The 15,832-nt window shown below is 54.0% G+C and overlaps 1 protein-coding gene across 2 annotated transcripts in view; it reads right to left on the bottom strand.

The window, feature by feature from the left end:
* Window positions 1-600: 600 nt before the first annotated feature.
* STK33 (serine/threonine kinase 33) overlaps window positions 601-15,832 on the bottom strand; it is a 71,132-nt gene continuing 55,900 nt past the window's right edge. Inside the window, exons 9-13 of one of the 2 annotated variants that reach the window (XM_083164642.1) lie at window positions 6,680-6,792; window positions 5,891-5,976; window positions 4,481-4,717; window positions 3,132-3,206; window positions 601-1,535 (exon numbers count right to left, since the gene is read on the bottom strand). In XM_083164642.1, coding sequence (XP_083020768.1) covers window positions 1,347-1,535; window positions 3,132-3,206; window positions 4,481-4,717; window positions 5,891-5,976; window positions 6,680-6,792 — 700 coding nt within the window. In that variant the 3' untranslated portion in view covers window positions 601-1,346. The remainder of the gene's footprint in view (window positions 1,536-3,131; window positions 3,207-4,480; window positions 4,718-5,890; window positions 5,977-6,679; window positions 6,793-15,832) is intronic. The other variant, XM_083164643.1, reaches the window with a different exon arrangement.

Below are 15,832 nucleotides of genomic sequence, written 5' to 3'. Positions count from 1 at the left end.
ACTCTGTACTGGAAGGCACCGGAGCAGATCAATCATCTGGGATTGAGTGCCTGTCCGCCCCCCTACACATATACGTATATATATATATATATATATATATATATATATATATGTCTTTGTGTCTCCGAAACACTGGCATCTGTTGGCAGCAAGTGAAACTACATCTTTTCTCTCCTTCAAAGAGGAAATGTATATATAACACACACACATACAATCTAAACTGTCCCCTGATATGCAACTGTCTTTCTTTGCTGTGTACTTGTTCTACATTGCCTGGTACTTTAAGTCATTGTTTTCTTGTTTTTGCTTATCTATGTATTGTTATGCGCTGCTGAATAAACATTCTTAATAACCGGCGCCGTCTGTGACTTGATTCTTCCAGTGTCCATCTCTGCATCAGCCCTGAGAAATGTGAGGGGTAATATAACCCTGGCATGTACACGTTTGTATATATCCGTGTGTGTGATTTGTTCCTGGTATTGTGCAGTACTGGCGAATATCTTGGGGACCTGGTACCCATCCCATTATAGTAGCGCCTGCGATTGGCGCCACTGTCCCTGAGAACTGCGCTCACACAGAACACAACTGCAGGTCGCTGGGTAGTAGCAAGAGAATCTCAAGTCTTTAATGGGGAAAAGAAAATCTGAAGCGGTAACATGTCAAAATAAAACTAATTGTTACAAGGTCAGAGGTCAGGCATATGCCGCTATTAATTACACGCCCAGCGGTTAATAATCAGATTTCACTTAACACCATTTTAGCAGCACAACATAAGATTAGACTGTACGATTCATTGCGGAACAGACGCGTTCCGTAGTCCCGGGATTGGGTTCTGTAGGTTATTAATGACGTTTGGGGGCTCCCATATCTGCACATGAAAATGCCTCTGACAATAGACGGAGGTCTGTGATGGGGATATAAAAATAATCTGCGGTGATAAAAGGAGTAACACGGAGATTATGGCGAGGTCTTCTCCTAACACGTTGTAAGGAATTAATGTATAAATACATCATTAAGGCACGGTAACAGGGAACAATAAGGCATTATTATATAGGACCTGTGCCAGTCATATTGATCCCACGGTCCGTTATAAGAAGCTAACAAGGATCTGGTATACTGTATGGGGTCTTCTCCCAGTCCCATAAAGGCCGCAGGGAGTGAGAAGGCGCCGTAATGTGTACGGTGACGCCGGCGCGGTAGAAGCGATCACTATACAGTACTTCCACCGCTTGTCTACGGGGTCACCCAAAGGCGCCAGTGACAGCGATGTCACTTGGCTGAGAAGATTTAGCTCTATCTCCTGATTTTCCATCAATTTGGCACCAAGGTGAAGAATTCTAGGTCTCCTAAAATGTCTTTTTAAACCGGGGAGTGGTGGCCGCCCCCTGCGACAGCTTCTGCCCCAGGCCGTGACTTGCGCTCATGCAGAATTTGTTGGGCTCACCCTTCGACGTGGTCTGTTTTGTGGCGGAATACTCTTTACTGTCCGCGCTCTGCCGGGGCTTTGGCTGTGGGGACTTCTTTCTTTCCACGGACTAGAAATACAGAAGACGTTTGATTACAGCAATGATAAGGACGTAAAGGCCTTTGCTTAGCATTCATTTAATGGCAGCTGACTGATAACAGCGGGTCCGACGTACAATAGAACACCCAGTTATACAGCAATGCTAAACAGCCCAGTTCTACTGCACAAACTGCCTGCTGTACAAATCATGGGCCACATTCTCTAAGCTTCAAAAGTGATAACATGGAGAGTGATAAACAGCCAGCCAATCAGCATCTACCTGCCATGTTTGAAAAATGTCAGGCAGGAGCTGATTGGCTGGCTGTTTATCACTCTCCATTTTATCACTTTTGAAGCTTAGAGAATCTGGCCAAATATGTCATTGTTTATCGGTATTCTCATTTCCGGCTGACTCTTTCCTAATTCCAGTGGCACTATATGCTAATGAGTGGGAGGAGACTGATGTTTTTTCTGTGTTAAACAGAGGACTGAAGATTCTAATATTTAAACAAAAGACGCATCTTTCGGAGATAAGGGAACCGATTTAAAGGTGATTTCAAATTGTCACCAATGGCCCCCTGAATTTGTGGGCAATTACGTCATATAGAAGTCTTCGGCTGACTTCACATCATGGACAATGGACTTGCCCTTAGTTAAATGATCAGATTTAATCTATTATCTTCTAGACGTGGCTAAATCAATAGAAAGTAGAATCTGATTGGTTGCTATTGGCAACAGCCCATCTTCAATAGAACTCCCCACTTAGTAAAGGTACCCATAACAGTCCGAAGGAGTATCCATGTTTGAGCACCGAAATCAAATTGACTAAGGTACTACTTCATCTGAGTCCTCTGTGCCCAAGCTTGGTAACATAGGGGTAGATTTATTAAGCTCGGTGAAGTGATAAAGTGTCTGGTTTTTATCACTGGCCAATCAGCTCCTACCTGTCATTTTTCAAACCAAGCCTGTAACTTCACAGGTAGGAGCTGATTGGCCGGTGATAAAAACCAGACACTTTATCACTTCACCGAGCTTAATAAATCTTATTAGTTACCTTAATTAGTTACCTTAATACCTGGACCTTTAGAACAGACTTTGGGAACTTCTGGATCATATAAAGCACTGTGATTTAGCCTACAGCTCACACGCTCACACCTGGCCTACAGTAACGGTATATGCAGAGGACTAAACCGGAAGCGGCATCGCTACCACATCGCACTAATAGGACGATCTCCGGCTAGTGTCTGTCGAAGTCCATAGGTCGACACCAAAATACTGACATGCACAAGGCAGACAATTACTAAATGTCGACATGCAACAGTCAACATGGAACCAAGAAGGGCACGATTTGAGGAGAGGTGTATACGGAACGTGGACTGTATGCCAGGTGTGAGGCTCAGTCACCTACAGGAGACTTTGGGCCAGATGTATGAAGCCTGGTGAAGCAATAAAGTGGGAGGAGATAACGCACCAGCCAATCAGCTCCTAACTGTTACAGGCTGGGTTTGAAAAATGGCAGCTAGGAGCAGATTGGCTGCTACATTATCACCTTACACTGGAACGCTTCAACAGGCGTAATGCATCTGACCAAACGTTCTAGGTCACCCCCCGCGCGCGAGTTACTTACGGTGCTGCAAACCTTCAGATTCACGCTCTTCTTCACCACAGATCCATTAGAGAGAGAGAGGTTCTTCTTACCAACCTGACAGGGACAAAATGGAATTTTAGGAGGGAACTTATTAAGAATTTCCTTGCAGTATATGTAGCGTAACAGACACGGATGGGAAAGATCGGATCTATGCGCCGCGCTGATCTCTCGCTGCCCTACAAAGACATCTCTCCTAGGGGTAAATGTATTATGGGGGGCTATTCAGACCAGCGTTCACTACCCCGACAATTTTTGGGGTTTGCGCACATATGCAAACCCCTGGAGCGAACACCTTTAGCCGTGTATGGACCGGTTTCTCCTCCATGCAGCCACTCGCATGCTAGTGCTAGGATTTGCTCGCCGGGGGAAGGGGGCGCATGTGTTCGGTAGGGCGCAGTGAATACTAATTATCTATGCATCCTAGAATAAAAGACCTGCCATGGGCAACAGCACCTCGTTTTTAGAAACTTTAGTTAATGTCCCCATTACTTGGTGCAGACCTAGCTGTCATAACCAATGCTGGACTATTTCCCTGTGGCCTGACGTCTACCTGATCCTGCAGCAGGTCGCGCTGATAGACTGCATTACATGTACCTGACAATAAGGGGGTCAAAACAGATTCTGTGACATAAACGTGGCAGAACACTATTCTCTCTAAAGTCTTTTTCTTATGATCTCTTCATGTTACATTGTAATGGTGTACAGTCAGTAATTACTGATGGCTGCGTCTAATAATGTATTTCTGCCAGTGGTGTAGCTACCATGCGGCAGACCCCGCGGATGCTTGGGGGAGCGAGCGCCAGAGCCAGCGATGCTCATCAGGCGGCAGAAGCAGGGAGGGTGGCTCCAGAGGTGCACGAGCTCCGGGAGCTGTTATTGTCACAGGGCGCACTGTGTGCCGCAGACAGTCTCTCGGCGCCCACCAAGAGCCGCCCACCCACCACCAACCTCCCCTTTGTCAGTCCTGTCTGCCGCGCGCCGGGCAGATCTACACTTTGTACTGCAGGTAGCAGTTACGCCACTGATTTCCCCCCTAGAAATGAAACGTTACAGCGCGACATTTACAGCCCAGTAAAAAGGACATTTAAGATGTCTTTTGGATATACTCTTTATTGAAAAGAAATATTAAACTGCCCCATAATCTGCAAATAGCAGTAAAGCAAAGAGTTTCTTGGACAATAAAACAACACGAGACGCTAAATGGAATCTCGACCGGACTGTAATAGTCCGGCGTCTTTTAATGCTCCAGAAAGGGCTCATACTTAAATCTCAGATTAGTAACTATGGAGAAGACCACATATAAGAAACATTATTGTACAGGGCAGAACCTGCTTCCCCTCTACCGGTTTTGTCGGCGTGGACGGTTTGCTGCTGCTGCTGTCGGTCTCGGAGGTCCCGTTACTGCTGTCTAGACTGCTCCGATCCTCCGCCGTGTTTAACGTTGGGTTCTGCTCCCCGAGACCATTCACTTCCTCTCCTGGGTGGTCCTCATTGTCCAGGTTGTTCTTCCAGGTCTTCATCATCTCCAGCACATTGGACGGCCTCTGCACACTACTGGTTTCCCCCTAGGATGTGACAATAGGTCAAATACTGCAACGTGAAACTGGCCCCAGCAAAGTGCCGGAAAACTAGTGCTAAAAACTCTGCAAGATACAATAACAACTCAAAAACACACACACACAAAAAAAAAAAAAAAAAAAAAAGTTAAGTTTAAATTTACTAAGATGGGAGTTCTATTGAAGATGGGAGGTTGCCTATAGCAACCAATAATTCTATTATCTTCTTGAAGGTGTTAAATAAATCTGTTTGGTTTCTATGGGCGACATCCCCTCTTCAATAGAGCTCCCAGCACTTTCAATGTGTGGATGAGCAGGATAGGAGATTCCTCTTTAGGGCAGAATTCCCAGTACTGCTGCCACAGTGCAAAAACTGTAGACCATTAATATCCTGGTCCTACTCTCCCCATCCATTATATGTGATTGTAATCTGGGTTACCTGATGTCCGATACATCACTGTTCTATTTCACCTATCCGATATGCCCCTGATGAACTAAGACGAAACGTGTTGGGTTTTTGATAATTGCAGCTGCATCTAATGAGGAATCTGTATTATATTCATCTACAAGCGTGAAAATGTTCTGATATTGGATATTCTGAGAAGTGATCGCCAATATTAATTGTTCCTAACTGTATGAATTGTGAATAAATTGTATCATTGTGTTAAGTTTTGTAAAGAAACTCATGTCAGGGGCCCTGCTTAGAGCCATGTCTGGAGGGAGAGCAAGCGTGTGGGGGGAGGGAGAGGTCGTGAGGCTGGGTGGGGGGTGGAGAGTCAGTGAGGCCTAGGGCCGGAGTTGGGGCGAGGTCCACCGCCACTACCCCCCCCCCCCCCCCCCCGTTACTAACCCCCCCTGTACTAAAGTGAATGCTTATGTCTGCATTCCACCAGTGGAAGGGGCCACCAGAGGGCCTGCTGTGTGCTCCATAACAAACCATCTGACTCATCCCACCAGTTGGTGCCAGTTCCTGCTCCGCCCCAAGCGCTATTCTCTTCTATAGTACACCCCAAGAAGCATATGCCACCAAACCCCCCACCTTACACTGTACATGCCCCAACAATATATCAATAACACAGACCTGGTGCAGTTCTCACCACTCTCCTACAATTAGCACCGGCAACTCTGATTAAACACCAAGAGAACAGGTTGTGTAAATAATGCAATTATAAGAAAACCTACTGTAATCCAGGGATCGTCTAGCAGCTCATTAGCAGTGATCCGGTCGGCGGGATCCACTCTCAGAAGTTTCTGCAGAACCTCTTTGGCTACAGAGAAAAAAAAAAGTATATATTTGTACATAGGCTGATTCAAGGGACGATGACGCCACCATCTGTAGTGGCGCAGACTCAGCTTCGGTGCAAAACTGCCTTGGGTAAAAAAACGACTACTCCCACATTGCAGATAAAAAATAACAAAAAAGTGATGTGGTTTTACAGGAGTTCAGAAGTTTTCTCTATACATTTGTCCCTAACACACGTTCACGTCTCCCATCAGACCAGCTTTAAAAATTGTTTCCTTTTCCCTTTCATAGGACAACCCGAGAGGGGACGCGAGGAACCGGCAGTAATGGAAATGATGGTGTCCAATAAATAGCGGTATGCAACTGCGCAAATGCATTAAAAGTCCTGTAAGCGTGAACTGAGGCCTGAACGCATTAAGCCCATGCCACGTCCCCCACTATGATACTGGGTCATAAAATGAGCTGCGCTGTTCCCCATTGTACGGACACAGGACTAATGTAATCAATCAATATCAGACTGTTTGCTGAGTAAGCTTCCTTGGAAGCAGAACAATGGCGCGTCGTGCCGCGGTGTTTGGCTGGTAAAAGGCCTTTTATTTTGCTGTCCCTGGAGCGCAGTCCGGTGCTGGGACTCGAACCACTATTAAAAGCCCTTTCCTGTGACACATGCTGAGTCTGTCCTTAAACTGAACATAAACAAGCACTTGTGAGGCCGTGCCGGCACTTACCAGCGTCGCTGACTGTGTCCCACACCGCATCGCAGAACTGTAACTTCCCTCGCTTTATGTGCTGGAAAAGTTTCTCTTCAGAGCTTCCCATAAAAGGCGGATTTCCGGATAGCCTTAAGACAAACAGATACGGTGTGAGGCCAGGGAGGTACGGCGTGAGGCCAGGGAGGTACGGCGCGAGGGCAGGGAGGTACGGCGCGAGGGCAGGGAGGTACGGCGCGAGGCCAGGGAGGTACGGCGTGAGACCAGGGAGGTACGGTGTGAGGCCAGGGAGGTACGGCGCTAGGCCAGGGAGGTACGGTGTGAGGCCAGGGAGGTACGGTGTGAGGCCAGGGAGGTACGGTGTGAGGCCAGGGAGGTACGCGCTAGGCCAGGGAGGTACGGTGTGAGGCCAGGGAGGTACGGTGTGAGGCCAGGGAGGTACGGTGTGAGGCCAGGGAGGTACGGTGTGAGGCCAGGGAGGTACGGCGCGAGGCCAGGGAGGTACGGTGCGAGGCCAGGGAGGTACGGAGCGAGGCCAGGGAGGTACGGTGTGAGGCCAGGGAGGTACGGTGTGAGGCCAGGGAGGTACGGCGCGAGGGCAGGGAGGTAAAGCGCGTACACACTGGCTGCCATCCGGATACCCCACTGTGTCCCCAGCACCTCAGTGAGGTCACTGGTCCCAGCATTACTGACGTGTTGGTGATGCGTACACACTGGCTGCCATCCGGATACCCCGCTGTGTCCCCAGCACCTCAGTGAGGTCACTGGTCCCCAGCATTACTGACGTGTTGGTGATGTGTACACACTGGCCGCTGGCCGGATACCCCGCTGTGTCCCCAGCACCTCCGTGAGGTCACTGGTCCCAGCATTACTGACGTGTTGGTGATGCGTACACACTGGCCGCTGTCCGGATACCCCGCTGTGTCCCCAGCACCTCCGTGAGGTCACTGGTCCCAGCCTTACTGACGTGTTGGTGATGTGTACACACTGGCCGCCGTACAGATACCCCGCTGTGTCCCCAGCACCTCCGTGAGGTCACTGGTCCCCAGCATTACTGATGTGTTGGTGATGCGTACACACTGGCCGCTGTCCGGATACCCCGCTGTGTCCCCAGCACCTCAGTGAGGTCACTGGTCCCCAGCATTACTGGTGTGTTGGTGATGCGTACACACTGGTCGCTGTCCGGATACCCCCCTGTGTCCCCAGCACCTCAGTGAGGTCACTGGTCCCAGCATTACTGATGTGTTGGTGATGCGTACACACTGGCCGCTGTCCGGATACCCCCCTGTGTCCCCAGCACCTCAGTGAGGTCACTGGTCCCCAGCATTACTGATGTGTTGGTGATGTGTACACACTGGCCGCTGTCCGGATACCCCGCTGTGTCCCCAGCACCTCAGTGAGGTCACTGGTCCCCAGCATTACTGATGTGTTGGTGATGCGTACACACTGGCCGCTGTCCGGATACCCCCCTGTGTCCCCAGCACCTCAGTGAGGTCACTGGTCCCCAGCATTACTGATGTGTTGGTGATGCGTACACACTGGCCGCTGTCCGGATACCCCGCTGTGTCCCCAGCACCTCAGTGAGGTCACTGGTCCCCAGCATTACTGATGTGTTGGTGATGCGTACACACTGGCCGCTGTCCGGATACCCCCCTGTGTCCCCAGCACCTCAGTGAGGTCACTGGTCCCCAGCATTACTGGTGTGTTGGTGATGCGTACACACTGGCCGCTGTCCGGATACCCCGCTGTGTCCCCAGCACCTCAGTGAGGTCACTGGTCCCAGCATTACTGACGTGTTGGTGATACGTACACACTGGCCGCTGTCTGGATACCCCCGTGTCCCCAGCACCTCAGTGAGGTCACTGGTCCCCAGCATTACTGACGTGTTGGTGATGTGTACACACTGGCCGCTGTCTGGATACCCCCTGTGTCCCCAGCACCTCAGTGAGGTCACTGGTCCCCAGCATTACTGACGTGTTGGTGATGCGTACACACTGGCCGCTGTCCGGATACCCCGTGTCCCCAGCACCTCAGTGAGGTCACTGGTCCCCAGCATTACTGATGTGTTGGTGATGTGTACACACTGGCCGCTGTCCGGATACCCCGCTGTGTCCCCAGCACCTCAGTGAGGTCACTGGTCCCCAGCATTACTGGTGTGTTGGTGATGCGTACACACTGGCCGCTGTCCGGATACCCCGCTGTGTCCCCAGCACCTCAGTGAGGTCACTGGTCCCCAGCATTACTGACGTGTTGGTGATGCGTACACACTGGCCGCTGTCCGGATACCCCGCTGTGTCCCCAGCACCTGAGTGAGGTCACTGGCCCCAGCATTACTGATGTGTTGGTGATGTGTACACACTGGCTGCCATCCGGATACCCCGCTGTGTCCCCAGCACCTCAGTGAGGTCACTGGCCCCAGCATTACTGGTGTGTTGGTGATGCGTACACACTGGCCGCTGTCCGGATACCCCGCTGTGTCCCCAGCACCTCAGTGAGGTCACTGGTCCCAGCATTACTGACGTGTTGGTGATGCGTACACACTGGCCGCTGTCCGGATACCCCGCTGTGTCCCCAGCACCTCAGTGAGGTCACTGGTCCCCAGCATTACTGACGTGTTGGTGATGCGTACACACTGGCCGCTGTCTGGATACCCCGCTGTGTCTCCAGCACCTCAGTGAGGTCACTGGTCCCCAGCATTACTGACGTGTTGGTGATGCGTACACACTGGCCGCTGTCCGGATACCCCGCTGTGTCCCCAGCACCTCAGTGAGGTCACTGGTCCCAAGCATTACTGACGTGTTGGTGATGCGTACACACTGGCCGCTGTCCGGATACCCCGCTGTGTCCCCAGCACCTCAGTGAGGTCACTGGTCCCCAGCATTACTGATGTGTTGGTGATGTGTACACACTGGCCGCTGTCCGGATACCCCGCTGTGTCCCCAGCACCTCAGTGAGGTCACTGGTCCCCAGCATTACTGACGTGTTGGTGATGCGTACACACTGGCCGCTGTCCGGATACCCCGCTGTGCCCCCAGCACCTCAGTGAGGTCACTGATCCCCAGCATTACTGGTGTGTTGGTGATGCGTACACACTGGCCGCTGTCCGGATACCCCGCTGTGTCCCCAGCACCTCAGTGAGGTCACTGGTCCCCAGCATTACTGACGTGTTGGTGATGCGTACACACTGGCCGCTGTCCGGATACCCCGCTGTGTCCCCAGCACCTCAGTGAGGTCACTGGTCCCCAGCATTACTGATGTGTTGGTGATGTGTACACACTGGCCGCTGTCCGGATACCCCGCTGTGTCCCCAGCACCTCAGTGAGGTCACCGGTCCCCAGCATTACTGATGTGTTGGTGATGTGTACACACTGGCCGCTGTCTGGATACCCCGCTGTGTCCCCAGCACCTCAGTGAGGTCACTGGTCCCCAGCATTACTGGTGTGTTGGTGATGCGTACACACTGGCCGCTGTCCGGATACCCCGCTGTGTCCCCAGCACCTTCGTGAGGTCACTGGTCCCCAGCATTACTGATGTGTTGGTGATGCGTACACACTGGCCGCTGTCCGGATACCCCGCTGTGTCCCCAGCACCTCAGTGAGGTCACTGGTCCCCAGCATTACTGATGTGTTGGTGATGTGTACACACTGGTCGCTGTCCGGATACCCCCCTGTGTCCCCAGCACCTCAGTGAGGTCACTGGTCCCAGCATTACTGATGTGTTGGTGATGCGTACACACTGGCCGCTGTCCGGATACCCCCCTGTGTCCCCAGCACCTCAGTGAGGTCACTGGTCCCCAGCATTACTGATGTGTTGGTGATGTGTACACACTGGCCGCTGTCCGGATACCCCGCTGTGTCCCCAGCACCTCAGTGAGGTCACTGGTCCCCAGCATTACTGGTGTGTTGGTGATGCGTACACACTGGCCGCTGTCCGGATACCCCGCTGTGTCCCCAGCACCTCAGTGAGGTCACTGGTCCCCAGCATTACTGACGTGTTGGTGATGCGTACACACTGGCCGCTGTCCGGATACCCCGCTGTGTCCCCAGCACCTGAGTGAGGTCACTGGCCCCAGCATTACTGATGTGTTGGTGATGTGTACACACTGGCTGCCATCCGGATACCCCGCTGTGTCCCCAGCACCTCAGTGAGGTCACTGGCCCCAGCATTACTGGTGTGTTGGTGATGCGTACACACTGGCCGCTGTCCGGATACCCCGCTGTGTCCCCAGCACCTCAGTGAGGTCACTGGTCCCAGCATTACTGACGTGTTGGTGATGCGTACACACTGGCCGCTGTCCGGATACCCCGCTGTGTCCCCAGCACCTCAGTGAGGTCACTGGTCCCCAGCATTACTGACGTGTTGGTGATGCGTACACACTGGCCGCTGTCTGGATACCCCGCTGTGTCTCCAGCACCTCAGTGAGGTCACTGGTCCCCAGCATTACTGACGTGTTGGTGATGCGTACACACTGGCCGCTGTCCGGATACCCCGCTGTGTCCCCAGCACCTCAGTGAGGTCACTGGTCCCAAGCATTACTGACGTGTTGGTGATGCGTACACACTGGCCGCTGTCCGGATACCCCGCTGTGTCCCCAGCACCTCAGTGAGGTCACTGGTCCCCAGCATTACTGATGTGTTGGTAATGTGTACACACTGGCCGCTGTCCGGATACCCCGCTGTGTCCCCAGCACCTCAGTGAGGTCACTGGTCCCCAGCATTACTGACGTGTTGGTGATGCGTACACACTGGCCGCTGTCCGGATACCCCGCTGTGCCCCCAGCACCTCAGTGAGGTCACTGATCCCCAGCATTACTGGTGTGTTGGTGATGCGTACACACTGGCCGCTGTCCGGATACCCCGCTGTGTCCCCAGCACCTCAGTGAGGTCACTGGTCCCCAGCATTACTGACGTGTTGGTGATGCGTACACACTGGCCGCTGTCCGGATACCCCGCTGTGTCCCCAGCACCTCAGTGAGGTCACTGGTCCCCAGCATTACTGATGTGTTGGTGATGTGTACACACTGGCCGCTGTCCGGATACCCCGCTGTGTCCCCAGCACCTCAGTGAGGTCACCGGTCCCCAGCATTACTGATGTGTTGGTGATGTGTACACACTGGCCGCTGTCTGGATACCCCGCTGTGTCCCCAGCACCTCAGTGAGGTCACTGGTCCCCAGCATTACTGGTGTGTTGGTGATGCGTACACACTGGCCGCTGTCCGGATACCCCGCTGTGTCCCCAGCACCTCAGTGAGGTCACTGGTCCCCAGCATTACTGGTGTGTTGGTGATGCGTACACACTGGCCGCTGTCCGGATACCCCGCTGTGTCCCCAGCACCTCAGTGAGGTCACTGGTCCCCAGCATTACTGATGTGTTGGTGATGCGTACACACTGGCCGCTGTCCGGATACCCCCCTGTGTCCCCAGCACCTCAGTGAGGTCACTGGTCCCCAGCATTACTGGTGTGTTGGTGATGCGTACACACTGGCCGCTGTCCGGATACCCCGCTGTGTCCCCAGCACCTCAGTGAGGTCACTGGTCCCAGCATTACTGACGTGTTGGTGATACGTACACACTGGCCGCTGTCTGGATACCCCCGTGTCCCCAGCACCTCAGTGAGGTCACTGGTCCCCAGCATTACTGACGTGTTGGTGATGTGTACACACTGGCCGCTGTCTGGATACCCCCTGTGTCCCCAGCACCTCAGTGAGGTCACTGGTCCCCAGCATTACTGACGTGTTGGTGATGCGTACACACTGGCCGCTGTCCGGATACCCCGTGTCCCCAGCACCTCAGTGAGGTCACTGGTCCCCAGCATTACTGGTGTGTTGGTGATGCGTACACACTGGCCGCTGTCCGGATACCCCGCTGTGTCCCCAGCACCTCAGTGAGGTCACTGGTCCCCAGCATTACTGACGTGTTGGTGATGCGTACACACTGGCTGCCATCCGGATACCCCACTGTGTCCCCAGCACCTCAGTGAGGTCACTGGTCCCCAGCATTACTGATGTGTTGGTGATGCGTACACAGTGGCCGCTGTCCGGATACCCCGCTGTGTCCCCAGCACCTCAGTGAGGTCACTGGTCCCCAGCATTACTGATGTGTTGGTGATGCGTACACACTGGCCGCCGTCCGGATACCCCCGTGTCCCCAGCACCTCAGTGAGGTCACTGGTCCCCAGCATTACTGACGTGTTGGTGATGCGTACACACTGGCCACTGTCCGGATACCCCGCTGTGTCCCCAGCACCTCAGTGAGGTCACTGGTCCCCAGCATTACTGACGTGTTGGTGATGCGTACACACTGGCCGCTGTCCGGATACCCCGCTGTGTCCCCAGCACCTCAGTGAGGTCACTGGTCCCCAGCATTACTGATGTGTCGGTGATGCGTACACACTGGCCGCTGTCCGGATACCCCGCTGTGTCCCCAGCACCTCAGTGAGGTCACTGGTCCCCAGCATTACTGGTGTGTTGGTGATGCGTACACACTGGCCACTGTCCGGATACCCCGCTGTGTCCCCAGCACCTCAGTGAGGTCACTGGTCCCCAGCATTACTGGTGTGTTGGTGATGCGTACACACTGGCTGCCATCCGGATACCCCGCTGTGTCCCCAGCACCTCAGTGAGGTCACTGGTCCCCAGCATTACTGATGTGTCGGTGATGCGTACACACTGGCCGCTGTCTGGATACCCCGCTGTGTCCCCAGCACCTCAGTGAGGTCACTGGTCCCCAGCATTACTGATGTGTTGGTGATGCGTACACACTGGCTGCCATCCGGATACCCCGCTGTGTCCCCAGCATTACTGACGTGTTGGTGATGCGTACACACTGGCTGCCATCCGGATACCCCGCTGTGTCCCCAGCACCTCAGTGAGGTCACTGGTCCCCAGCATTACTGGTGTGTTGGTGATGCGTACACACTGGCTGCCATCCGGATACCCCGCTGTGTCCCCAGCACCTCAGTGAGGTCACTGGTCCCCAGCATTACTGGTGTGTTGGTGATGCGTACACACTGGCCGCTGTCCGGATACCCCGCTGTGTCCCCAGCACCTCAGTGAGGTCACTGGTCCCCAGCATTACTGACGTGTTGGTGATGCGTACACACTGGCCGCTGTCCGGATACCCCCCTGTGTCCCCAGCACCTCAGTGAGGTCACTGGTCCCCAGCATTACTGACGTGTTGGTGATGCGTACACACTGGCCGCTGTCCGGCTACCCCCTGTGTCCCCAGCACCTCAGTGAGGTCACTGGTCCCCAGCATTACTGACGTGTTGGTGATGTGTACACACTGGCCGCCGTACAGATACCCCGCTGTGTCCCCAGCACCTCAGTGAGGTCACTGGTCCCCAGCATTACTGGTGTGTTGGTGATGCGTACACACTGGCCGCTGTCCGGATACCCCGCTGTGTCCCCAGCACCTCAGTGAGGTCACTGGTCCCCAGCATTACTGGTGTGTTGGTGATGCGTACACACTGGCCGCTGTCCGGATACCCCGCTGTGTCCCCAGCACCTCAGTGAGGTCACTGGTCCCCAGCATTACTGGTGTGTTGGTGATGCGTACACACTGGCCGCTGTCCGGATACCCCGCTGTGTCCCCAGCACCTCAGTGAGGTTACTGGTCCCCAGCATTACTGACGTGTTGGTGATGTGTACACACTGGCCGCCGTACAGATACCCCTGTGTCCCCAGCACCTCAGTGAGGTTACTGGTCCCCAGCATTACTGACGTGTTGGTGATGTGTACACACTGGCCGCCGTACAGATACCCCGCTGTGTCCCCAGCACCTTAGTGAGGTCACTGGTCCCCAGCATTACTGGTGTGTTGGTGATGCGTACACACTGGCCGCTGTCCGGATACCCCGCTGTGTCCCCAGCACCTCAGTGAGGTCACTGGTCCCCAGCATTACTGGTGTGTTGGTGATGCGTACACACTGGCCGCTGTCCGGATACCCCGCTGTGTCCCCAGCACCTCAGTGAGGTTACTGGTCCCCAGCATTACTGACGTGTTGGTGATGTGTACACACTGGCCGCCGTACAGATACCCCTGTGTCCCCAGCACCTCAGTGAGGTTACTGGTCCCCAGCATTACTGACGTGTTGGTGATGTGTACACACTGGCCGCCGTACAGATACCCCGCTGTGTCCCCAGCACCTTAGTGAGGTCACTGGTCCCCAGCATTACTGGTGTGTTGGTGATGCGTACACACTGGCCGCTGTCCGGATACCCCGCTGTGTCCCCAGCACCTCAGTGAGGTCACTGGTCCCCAGCATTACTGGTGTGTTGGTGATGCGTACACACTGGCCGCTGTCCGGATACCCCGCTGTGTCCCCAGCACCTCAGTGAGGTTACTGGTCCCCAGCATTACTGACGTGTTGGTGATGTGTACACACTGGCCGCCGTACAGATACCCCTGTGTCCCCAGCACCTCAGTGAGGTTACTGGTCCCCAGCATTACTGACGTGTTGGTGATGTGTACACACTGGCCGCCGTACAGATACCCCGCTGTGTCCCCAGCACCTTAGTGAGGTCACTGGTCCCCAGCATTACTGGTGTGTTGGTGATGCGTACACACTGGCCGCTGTCCGGATACCCCGCTGTGTCCCCAGCACCTCAGTGAGGTCACTGGTCCCCAGCATTACTGGTGTGTTGGTGATGCGTACACACTGGCCGCCGTACAGATACCCCGCTGTGTCCCCAGCACCTCAGTGAGGTTACTGGTCCCCAGCATTACTGACGTGTTGGTGATGTGTACACACTGGCCGCTGTCTGGATACCCCGCTGTGTCCCCAGCACCTCCGTGAGGTCACTGGTCCCCAGCATTACTGATGTGTTGGTGATGTGTACACACTGGCCGCCGTACAGATACCCCGCTGTGTCCCCAGCACCTTAGTGAGGTCACTGGTCCCCAGCATTACTGGTGTGTTGGTGATGCGTATACACTGGCCGCTGTCCGGATACCCCGCTGTGTCCCCAGCACCTCAGTGAGGTCACTGGTCCCCAGCATTACTGGTGTGTTGGTGATGCGTACACACTGGCCCATGTCCGGATACCCCGCTGTGTCCCCAGCACCTCAGTGAGGTCACTGGTCCCCAGCGTTACTGACGTGCACAGAGACTGTATCTGTGAGACGATCTGGAATCTAAGGAATTGTTTAGAACTAAACAATTATTGGGTAGT

This window comes from Crinia signifera, chromosome 11 (genome assembly GCF_055691185.1).
Source record: "Crinia signifera chromosome 11, ASM5569118v1, whole genome shotgun sequence".
Lineage (NCBI taxonomy): Eukaryota > Metazoa > Chordata > Amphibia > Anura > Myobatrachidae > Crinia > Crinia signifera.
This window is presented reverse-complemented; position numbering and strand designations above follow the sequence as displayed.